This window comes from Hydra viridissima, unplaced genomic scaffold, assembly GCF_058129835.1.
Source record: "Hydra viridissima isolate aposymbiotic clone 2 unplaced genomic scaffold, HvirCarnegie_v1 scaffold_1, whole genome shotgun sequence".
Classification (NCBI taxonomy): domain Eukaryota; kingdom Metazoa; phylum Cnidaria; class Hydrozoa; order Anthoathecata; family Hydridae; genus Hydra; species Hydra viridissima.
The window spans coordinates 25,320,186-25,332,355 of NW_028324300.1; the positions used below are offsets into that span (position 1 = coordinate 25,320,186).

The 12,170-nt window shown below is 26.3% G+C and overlaps 1 protein-coding gene across 3 annotated transcripts in view; it reads left to right on the plus strand.

Moving 5' to 3' along the window:
• LOC145192065 (uncharacterized) overlaps positions 1 to 11,134 on the plus strand; it is a 41,664-nt gene extending 30,530 nt beyond the window's left edge. The window contains exons 7-8 of one of the 3 annotated variants that reach the window (XM_090070658.1): positions 7,192 to 7,224; positions 10,317 to 11,134. In XM_090070658.1, the coding sequence (XP_089926784.1) occupies positions 7,192 to 7,224; positions 10,317 to 10,867 (584 nt within the window). In that variant the 3' untranslated portion in view covers positions 10,868 to 11,134. The remainder of the gene's footprint in view (positions 1 to 7,191; positions 7,225 to 10,316) is intronic. The other 2 variants (XM_090070662.1, XM_090070666.1) reach the window with 2 other exon arrangements.
• Positions 11,135 to 12,170: the final 1,036 nt, after the last annotated feature.

Below are 12,170 nucleotides of genomic sequence, written 5' to 3' on the forward strand. Positions count from 1 at the left end.
CAACAAAAATAGGATTAGAAATTTAGAAAAAACCATCAAAATATTTCATACCAATTGTCGAAAATGCAAGTTTCTTACCCATAACCTAACAAAAATTCCAAATTACATTGATGATCAAGTTTTGAGAGCCAAAATATTGAGTCAAAAGTTGGTAAATCATTTTTATGGAAAAAAAGAAGATATAGTGATCAATGATGAAGAATATTTCTTATTTAATGGTATGAAAAAGTCAGGAAATGCAGGATTTTACACCTTTAACATCAATGTGTCCAGAAAATGTCAAATATGCAGGAAAAGAAAAATTCCCTTCAAAAGTTCTTGTATGGGTAGCAATTTCAATTGCAGGTATATTTACTCCACTTACTATTCAAACCAAGTTATGCTCCATCAAATCTGAGCTATATATTGAGGAATGCTTAATGAAAAGACTTCTCCCATTTTTTCATAAGCATTATCCTAAATTTCAGTACATATTTGGGTCCAATATAGCAAGTGGCCATTACTCAAATGCAACTGTTGTATAGATGAAGGAAAACCTGAACTATGTTGCCAAGTAGATTAATCTGCCAAGTGTACACATACAAGACTAATCAAAAATATTTACTGTTCTTTAGCACAACACAGCCATTCTCATAATCCAAAGTTTACAAGAATAGCTAGGAAGCAAAAACAACCAATCAGTTGGTCAACAGGGTATAAAAAAAAGTTAAAAGAAATTGACTTAAAGTGTTTACTGCAAAAAATTTATCAAGTTCTTTTAATTTTTTTTTTTATATATATATATTTTTTACCAGCTGATCAGTTGTTTTTGCTTCCCAACTATTCTCAAAAACTTTTTTGATAAAAAAGTCTATGAGAAAACCCCAAAACCTCAAAAGTCTGGAGTCATAATAAAGGGAGTCATGGGCAAAGTTAAGAAATACAGCAGATTATGGTGTTTTTCATTATTTAAAAAAGTGAAAACTTTTAAATGAATATTTTTATTCATTTATAAGTTTTCACTTTTTTAAATAATGTCATCTCAACTTATTCATTAAAAGTTTCTAAAAAAATACTTTTGAGTTGTTTTTATTATTAAACTTCAAATTGTGACCAGTTTTTATAAGATGGTTTTAAAAAGAGGTTTTTAGAAGAATAACTTTTGAAATAATTTAACAGTTAAAAACATGATTAAATGAAATTTTTTAAAACAATTGTTTCTATAACATTGTTAAATAATAATTTAGCAGTATAAAATTTATTGAATATGTATCACACAATCAATGACTCTCCCACAGAGATGTAAAAAATATATTTTGATATTCTTATATTGTTAACATCTCTTTTGATGTTTTTTTTTTTTTTAATTTGGCTTTGAATGTTATAATTTTATTGTTTCAAATATTATGTATATTTTTGCCATATATGTTATATTGTTTCCAGTAAAGAACTACTACACAATGTTAACTAAGAAGTCTACTCGTCACCTTTGAATGACTTAAGATCAAGTAAATTTTATAAAAGTAAACTCAAGTTAAATTTTAGGTAATTAAGTTTTAAATAATTTAACTTCCTAACTTACTTAACTATAAAGTTGTATAAAGTGAGAGTATAAATTTAATTTACTCTTAAGCGAAATATTTTTCAGTGTTAATTTACAAACTTTAAATTGTTTATTCTCCTTTAAAATATTAATTAAATATTCTAAAGATATTTAAGATTAAGATAAATTTAAGATTGAAGATAATTAAGATTAACAATGATTATCTCTTATTAAAACTTAATTGATTAATCAATACTAAGTTTAATCTAACTAAAATAAAATTATTTTGAAAAGAGTAAAAAGAAAAATAATATCAGGTTGATTGTCATAGACTACTTCTTAATCTGTGCTTAGTTCCTTGCTATATTATTCAAATTATGTTACAATATTTTTGAAATATTGCAACTAAAATATTACCAAAATGATTACTCTTATCTTTCATGCTTTACACATTGCAATGCAGATAGTCTTTCAAAACTCTTCATAGCAATCTCAACTAACTTATCATTTGAACCATTGAAACTGGCAGAAATTCTTTGAAACCCACGTATTTAGAACAGGCCTTACTTTCTTCTTTCAGATTTTTATAACTATTTTCAAAACACAGTAAGTCATCCCACAACAACATCTTTTTGAATTAGCTTGTATGCTATGAACTTAGATTATTAAAACTGTGGTTTTAAGTGATTAAGGGTGTAAGACAGAGTGTATAATATCTCAAAGAGAATTTGATATATTCTAATTAGTGTGCAAAATGAATAGTTTTCTTTTTTTTAGCTATGATATCTTCTGTTTAAATTTCTGCCCCAAATGTGCTCTCTCTCTTTAGCTGTTGCATCGTTAAAATAATATTCAGATTCTCTCTAATACAAAAATAATCTCTTTGTTAGCACCATCTTTAATATGCATATGTAAATTCAAATGTAATGTGGGTGTAATGTTTCTGGTCACTCTGTTTTTTGTAAAAAAAGGTATAAAAAAACAAGTTAACTAATTACAATTTACCAAATATCGTTACAAATAATTACAAACTAATAAACGTGTTTAAAGCTATGATATAGATGATATAAATAAGCAAGTTTTTGCAATATAACACGAACAAAAGTTTTTTGTTTTTTTTTCATCAAAAAATCCACCCTTTGCTTTCCTTACTGCACAAACAAAATTAATTATTGTTTTTAGTAATTATTAATGTTATTATTATTTATTATTATTATTACTAATTGTTATTACTACTATTAGTTATTACTATTGTTTATCATTTTTAATAATTATCAATATTGTTATTATTAATTATTATTATTATCTTTAATTACTATTATTATTATTGTTACTATCATATCTAATAATAATAAAAAGAAAAGTAATAAGAATAATAACAACAACAATATTAATAATTATAGTATTTAATTATAACAATGGTAATATAGTAATTTAATGTAATAAAAATATGAAATAATAAAATGTTATAATAAAAAGTAAAATATCCATAACAGTTTTTATAATGATGATAATTATAGTAATAATGGTAGTAATTAAGCGAACTATCATGGTGATGATATTCTTACATAACCACCGAGAGAAATTTCGGGCCCTGGGGAAGTTTTTTTAATGGGCCCTCATTATGATCAATTATATACCCATGACCATTAGAAGCGTGTTCTAGTCATTGAAAGTTAAAATTGAAAGTGAATTAAAAGTCAAAATTATTTAAATCTTCTAAAAATTATTTAAAATATTTGTACACAGACGGGGCCCTGGGAATCTTCTCTATCCACTCGTCCCCTCTCGGCGGCCATGTATTTATAATTTAACTTGTAATATGACTTTTAATTGTTTTACTAATTATAATAATTAGTTAAAAGTTATAAAAATAAGTTGTCTATCTTATGATAGCAATTCATAGATTCTCCTTAGATTTATTTCATTACATTCTCCCATAATAGCAATTATTGTTAGATTCAGTTTTGCAACTCTTAGTGCATTTGTAAGAGCTAGAAGATTAAATCGCTCAGGGGGAAACATTCTTTTACAATATTATATATATGTATGTGAAATATATAATATGTATAATGTCTGATAATCTATAATATTATTTTATGTAATATATAATATGTATAATGTCTGATAATCTATAGATTCTTTTTCCAGTAATACTATTTTCTACTAATATGTCAGTAAATAAATTACTATATATCTGTTAATTTTGTTTATTTATTTATATTTAATTATAGGGGAAAATGGTGTACGTCGGAGGTATTTTCAAACTTTGACAAACATTAAAAAAATACAATATGATCTGTAACAATATATTTTCTTTAACCTGATGATATTAGTTACTCTAGGATTTTTAATTAAACATCCAGACATATTTTTTCATCCCTTTTTTTAACTTTAAAAAATTGCTTACACTAAAGCCTAGGTACACCACTGGTGGTGTACCTTGGAGTTATGTATGTTGTACCTTGGAGGTATTATTGTTTTAACAGATTAAGTACTCAGCATAGTAGAAATTTGATATAATGTTTACTTATAGGATAATTAGACTAAAAAACACTGGTTGCGTCAACATTCCATATGTTAAATGCTGTAACACCTTGATTTTGTTCAAGGCTAAGAGCTGCTTCATAGTTCTGAAAAGTAAGTGCTACATTTTTCCTATTAAAACCAGTTGAGCACACAAGACTTGTTGCCTCAGGCTTTCTAAGCGATAGTTCTTTAGAAAATTTTTTCCGGAAGATTTTCAGCCACTCTTTTCCAGCCATCTGGTTTTTATCCCAAGATGCATCATACTTTTTTGATTTGCTTTCCCAAATTGGTAAGCCAATTTTCTAACATCTTTCAAAGTCAGTCCATAATGAAAATCAGCAGCTTTCAAAATGTAATGTAGAAGTTTATCTTCTTTTACCGTGAAGACTTGCTTAATGTAGTTGTCTTAATGTACTTCTAGGCATTTTATCATTTTTGTATTTTTTGGTTTTTCTGGAAATAAATGAAAAACATTAAAAACAATCAAATATCAGTACAATGAATTTTTCATAAAATGGAAGGACATCATAGTTTTTAAAGCATAATTGAAAATGCTTTTATCAGTATTTAATTATTTTTAATTACTAAGCTATTTATTAATAAGATTATTACAAAAACAATTGCAAAATAACAAAGAAATACACACATCTTATTACACATTATACTAAAGAAATTCTTAATTAACAAAAATAGTAATAATAATAATAATAATAGTAATAATAATAATAATAATAATAATAATAATAATAATAATAATAATAATAATAATAATAGACTATAACGACATTAAAGAAATACTTTCATAACAAACTTGCTGAAAATAGTATTTACAAAATCATGCAAGTGTGTACCTTGGTGGTACCACCATTAGCTACCTCCAAGGTACACAGCTACCATAGTTTTTACAAAATCGCTACCATATATTTATAGGTTAAGAGTTAAACAGTTTCAAACATGCATAAATGTAGCTAAGAACATGCTTTACAAATTCTGATAATCAGTTTCAAAATAAAGTTTATACTACAGTTGTAGAAAAAAAAGAATATGCCGTAAAAAAATTACTTTTTGGTGCCAAAAACAAACTTATTTTTATTGCAACAACAAATGTGTTAAGTAGTGGTAAAACAACTTATTATATAAGCCTTTAATGGCCAATACATGCGACTAAAATTTCAGTTTGAATTCATCTTTCAAGATGGCAGCAAAATTGACGTACCTCCAAGGTACACATACCTCCAAGGTACACCACTCTCCCCTATTTTTATATGCATATGTTTTAAAATGTTAGGCATCTATTTTATAGTTCAAGATCGCAAAATATTTGTCAAAATAAGTAAAATAAAAAATTCTTTCATTAACATTAATCAAAAGGCTTGAAAGTAGTTTTAGTGTTGCTGACCATGAAAAATTTTAAACACCTGTTTTTGGCTATGGATATAATTACAAGACCAGAACATTATTAAAATATGGAAAAAAATGTGGAATCCTTATCACTAGGGGTGGGAGTTAAGGTTAGTTTTAGTCTAACTAAGTTTAGTCGACTAACTTTTTAGTCTAACTAAATTTAGTCGACTAACTTTTAGTCTAACTAAATTTAGTCGACTAACTTTTAGTCTAACTAAAATTAGTCGACTAACTTTTTAGCGTAATTAAATTTAGTCGACTAACTTTTTAACATAACTAAAATTAGTCGACTAACTTTTAGTCTAAATTTATTCGACTAACTTTTTAGTCTAACTAAATTTAGTCAACTAACTTTTTAGCGTAATTAAATTTAGTCGACTAACTTTTTAACGTAACTAAATTTAGTTGACTGACTTTTTAATTTGCAAAAAATATATTGTTACTTTTACCCAAAAAATACTTTTTTAATATCTTTTTATGTGTTAGTTGTGAAGTGGTTTGAGCGCCATGTTTTAAATAACAAATTGCTGTAAGTTACAATTTAGATCTCCAGGGTATCTTTTTCAAGGTCGATTTTCAGAGTTTTTCAAGTTTTTGGAGAAAGGTTTGCGACATATACACCTGGAATTTTGTAATAAAACTTATCTAATTAGTCCCCCGTTATTATTAAGTACTTGTTTAAAATTTCAATGAAAAGCGGTTCAGATCTGGATTTTTCAATTTTTAATTAAAGTGAATTATAAATTATAAAACAGATGTGAAATCAATTTATAAAAAAAAATGGTACCATGTTTTTGAAAGGTGTGTTACATGCAGAAGTATTTTCGGATTTCCTTTATATAATACCTGCAACAATTTTTTGAGGTAATAATACTTAATTTATTTCGTTCTACACTCATAAAAACGAAGATATTTACAATGACAACAATAATATTGAAACAGTTAGGTAATTAATGTTTTTTACTATTTCTATATTGTGTAATTGAGCATATATCTTGTTCAACTCTCAATTTTGTTTTTCTTTTCAAAGTTATTATTAAAATGCTAAATACTAATTATGTTTTCGGTATAATATATCAGCTGTTTTTGACGGAGTTGTTCTGCTAACAAACCAATTTTTATTTATTCAATAAAAGAAAATTTGGGGCAATACTAGGCACAAATTAAACAATTTTATTACCTAATTGTCACAAATTATACTATGTACAAAATAATAAATTTTGATGAATGTTATTAAATTGATTTATTTGTCATAATTCATATTATATTTATATAATTTCATGGTACTAGTTATTCAGTTTTTTTAGCACTAAATCTTGCTTTAGTCAACTATTTTTAGTTAGACTAAAAAGTTTGTCGGCTAATTTTAGACTAAAAAGTAAGTCGACTAAATTTATTTAAACTGAAAGTTAGTCGACTAATTTTAGTTAGACTAAAAGTTAGTCGACTAAATTTATTTAGACTAAAAAGTTAGTCGGCTAACTTTATTTACGGTTTTTTTTAGTTAAGTTAGTTACAATTTTTAGTTTTGGTCACAACATTACTTATCACAAGGGAATGAGTATTGATTGCTTAACCTAAAAAATATCGTTTTACAACTTTCACTTTTTGAGTTTTTTGCTGAGCCACAGTAAAAACGATTTTAATTTATTTCCCCTTCCTTTTTTTTGTTTTCATTTCACATTAAATAAGAAATTTTTCTAACATGAAATTATATCGTGCTTTTTTGTTTTTAGATTTGTTACCAAAAAGAGTTATTTTTCTTAGTGGTAAGATTTTAATTATTATTTAACTAAATAATTTAATATTATTTAGTTATTATTTTAATTATTTTAATTTGTTTGGGGAAGCTTGTTCACGATCGATGCTTTGAAAATGCGATTTCTTTATTTTCGAGAATATTTCTTCGGTTCGTTTCCCGCGCCACAAATTTAAAATAATTGATGGATTTGACTACTTTTCTTCTCTGATTTGAAAAACACCATTGAGCATTTCTAGCTAAAAATGATCTTTTTTCTATAAAAACACGGGCAGAAATTCTTTTGAAGGAAGCTTCAATAGCTGAAAGGAAATAGTGAAGATTTTTATGACATAAGTTTTTTCGGTCTGTTTTACTGAGAAAATTACTCTCGTTACTTTCAGTATATTGTAAAGATTCAGTATTTTACTAATTGTAGTGGAAATGATGTTATTATCAGTTGCGTTTTATTTGTTAGCCTCATTTTTATGACAAACTTTAGTTTTAACATAACACTATTTTCTTAGCTTTTGTTTTCAGTGTCACTTTTATTATATTGCTAAATTTCTAGAAAAAAGTAATTAGTTATCAATTTGTTAGGTATCAATAGGTTAGCAATGTGTATAAGATAATTTTAAAGATTTATATTGAAAAACATTCGTTTTTCTTAAAAAGTTGAAACCGTGAAGATTAATTGTAGTATTGTTCGTTTTGACTTGAAAACATTTGATTTTATGCTTTCACTGATCCGTTGAAATTTTTTATTTAAATTCATTTTAAACTCAGCTCTGAAATCGAGCAGCTTTTTCTTCAAAATTTATTCAAAACACTACGTAGAACTAATCAATAACTTGAAATCAATAAAACGTAAACTAATCAACACAAAGGGATCAAAACAAAAATTAAAAAACCTATTGCATTTTTTAAACTAAAACTAAGCAAATAAATGAAGTTCTGAGATGATGGATAGCTGATATTAATAGCATCAGCTTACTTAACAACATATTCATCCTTAAGCTCAACAGCACCTGGTGACATTGACTTTATAAAATTATAAAAAACAAATTACAACTAAAGACAAGCACTCAGAGCTATTACCACCAACGCTTTAAGTTGAACATCAGTTGTTGACATTTAATCGCTGCATTCATCTCGGTTAAAGTTCATAAAGTTTTAGTTACAGAAGATTCCCAACATTTTTTTGTAATTAATACTGAACTAATAATAAAAACAATACTAATTTTATTATTTTTTGTTTTCTATTTTTACTTTTATCATCTTTGATGGTATTTGCAACGAAAGTCAAAATTTTTTTGTCCTAGTTAAAGAATATATTAGCAAGATATATTCTTTAATTAGGTAACAAAGTATCACTTGAGAAAAGGATATTATGTTAAAACAGATTGGATTGGGTAGTAGCTCCTTCTTGTCTTCTTCTCAGCCAAATCTCTTGTTTATTCTCTTGTAAACATTTTTTTTTCAATGAAAAAAACTTTATGGTTTAAAGGAAGCTTATCGCTGTTATTATCGCACTTTCGGTTTGTAGGCGCTGTTTTTTGGAATGTTTGACAGCATGGTTTTCAACATTTTTGCGAATTATTTATAACACATAGCATAAACAGCCAGAGGGAAATGAAACATCAGGTAACAAAGCAACCTGGTTACAGCGCAGTAAATGTAGCGGACTAAAACAGTCTACACCCTACGAAAAATTACTCGTTCGCTAACAACTTATTTGTATTTCAAGAAACTCCATTTTACATGTTCCTCCTTGGTTTGTACTACATAAGCTGCAACTAAGTTATTGCATTATTTCTAACTTAAAAAGGTCTTTTTAGTTTAAATATATATTTTAATTCTAAAAATAACCTTTAATGGTTACAATGTTTCTTTTAAAAAAGGTACAAAGAGGAGATCTAGATAGAGGATCTTTGGTCTAGAGGCAAGTGTTTTGATTGCTATTACTGTCTCTCTGAATCAGCATATTGTTATAAAAGGTTTTAGGAAAAATCAATTTTTCCAAATGTACACCTCGGTTACACCTTATTTGTATATTAAGAAAGTCCATTCTATATGTACTTCCTTGGTGTGTACTCTATCGTCAACATAATCCACCTCCCAAAACTTTTACAAATATTTTGGCCTTTGAAACCAGACAGAAAAGTAATTTTTTATATAAAGAAAAGAGAAATTGATAAAATGGTATAAAACTAGTGTAAAACAGGCTTTAATACTATGTTTTATGTTAATGTTTTTGAGGTAAAGCACACTCAGTAGAGCTAAGTAGCTCTGTAGAAACTGAGTTGTATGCTTGATGTGTCATTTATCACTATTGGTTTGTTTTTTTTGAGGTCATTTATTTCCAACCTTAGCTAGCAAAAAACATTTTAATTTGTTTTCAGCTCGTTTTTCATTTCATGTGGCATTTTGTTTCGACTCTAACAGTTCTATTCTGCATTTTTATCGACTTGTTGAACTTTATTATTCCCTTTAAAAATGACGCTTCGAATCTGATCTCAAACTCGGCTATATTTGTTTGCAGTATTCCAAAAAGGTCGCCTTTATAACTTTAGATAGAGAGATAAAGAGTTTTAAATTTTTTACCGTATATTTTGAAATGACATACATTCATTTACTTTTTAATATTTTTTATTGCTACATCAAAGAAATAGAAACCGAAATGTTTTTATCTCAGTTTAAAAGTAAATTATTTTGCATAAAAAATCTCACGTAACTTTAAAATAAAATAGCGCGCTCTTTCGACGCTTTTAACCAAGTTTTGATCGGTTTATTTGTTATTCATATTTCTATTCGTTGAAGCGCATCCAAAGTGTTGAAAACGACGTACGACAAGTGTCAAAAAAATATTTTAATTTTGTATTTCGTAAACTATTTAATAAATATTTTAAAAATAAAAAATAGTTTTTGAAATGATTTGTGACCTTTTGGACTGCTTTAATCTCTTCGATATGTAAAATAATATCCGTTTTATATTTATTAAACGTGCTGTTGTGTTTTCAGAATGTTGATTTTGTCTTAAATAGTTTTTTAAAAAATTAATTAATTGTACTCTCAAATAAATAGTTATCAACAATGCTATAAATATGTATCATTCTTCTTCAGATGAAGATAATCTAAAGATGTTCATGAAATGCTTCTTTGAAGCGCAGACTTCGATTACTGAGGGCATGAAAAGGTCAATCATTGAACGAGAGTGGACGATAAATATAAACCAGGGAAAAAATGCTCATGAAGTTTCACATGAGAAATATTTCATGGAGAAATTTTTTGACGTAAGATGCGAGTTGTATGAATTATGTGTTTATAAAAATATTTTATCAGAAGATGAGAAAAAACTTGTCATTTTATGTTCGACCAACGTTCGTAGTGTCTACTTATATCATCCAGTGAAGATCGATGGATGGATACCGAAGGATAAGATTAGAACAGTGGTGATAGCCATCAATGGTACTTTGGTATCAAAGAGCGAGTTCAAAGAATTCTTCCTCCCGTGGATTCGACTCGCTGAAGAATTAAATCTTGAGCTTCATGACGACACTAATTTCATCGACGACATTTGTGAGTGGCTTCTTGGCTCGAACCTCAAGCGGTTGATGATCGAGTACCGTAGAAAAGATTTTTATAACATCGAAGAGTTAAAAAAGTCGAAGTAACTGATATGAAACGTATTCGATTGTTTTAAAATTTCTAATAAATTAAGTAAATTTGTAAAATGTATATATAATGCAAGAAATATTTGTTAAATGGTAAAATTTTTATTTTTTTTTTTTTGTTTTGAGTTTTTGTTTCGAATATTTGTTATTTAATTAAAACTTAAACAGGTTTTTTAAATACTTCAAAAAATCACGGAAATATAATAAAATTATAATAATTTGATGTAATAATATGATGATAATGGAAATATAAAAAAATTTGTTTGCTTTTTTTTGTTGTTGTCAATGGTGACAGTTATGAAAAATTAATCTCCGTAATTTTAAGGAGTTGAGCTAATTACGTCACTATTTAATGTCATTATTTTGGTTTTTTTAATATGTTTTAGGGAGAAGCTAGCCCGCTTCTCAAAACGTAAAGCAGTTGGTAGTAATGAGCCAGGTGTTGATTTGACAAGCACGAACAAATTTAAGATGGATGCATTGGCGCTCTTTGTTAAAAAAACTTCCATCAAGAGAAATAGAAAAAGGAAAAAAATGTTCGACAGAATTTTTTTTAGCACAACAGTCAAACATTAAACTAGTTAAAAAAAAATAGAAAACAACTATAAAGCAAAACATCGTAATTTTATTCATCTTTCAATTTCGTTACATAATAATATTATTAATAATACTATTAATAATATTATTAATAATATTATTAATGTTAAAAAAAAAATAGAAAACAACTAGTTAAAAAAACTAGTTAAAACTAGTTAACAACTAGTTAAAACTAGTTATTAACTAGTTAACAACTAGTTAAAAAAACTAGTTAACAACTAGTTAAAAAAAAATAGAAAACAACTATAAAGCAAAACATCGTAATTTTATTCATCTTTCAATTTCGTTACATAATAATATTATTAATAATACTATTAATAATATTATTAATAATATTATTAATGTACATTTTAATTACATATTTTCGTTTGTTTAAAACTTTAACTAATTTTCAATATTATCTTTTTGCATCCTGCAAAAACAAAAATTTGTTTCTAAAAACTTTGAAAAGTAATTTAATTATAAACTTTTAAATAAACCTTTTTTTAAAAGTTTAACAAAAAAGTAACTTTTAGGAAAGACTTTTTCCATTCTCGGGAAATATAATTATTGCTCTATGGATTAACTGCAGAGACATAACTAAAAGTTATTAAAAAAAAAAAAAAGACATCTTACATATGAAATTTATCTACCCAACTCCTGCGATTCAACAAAAATGTTTCACCGTTTTTAAGCCTATTTAAAAATTTTTTCATATCTAGAAAGG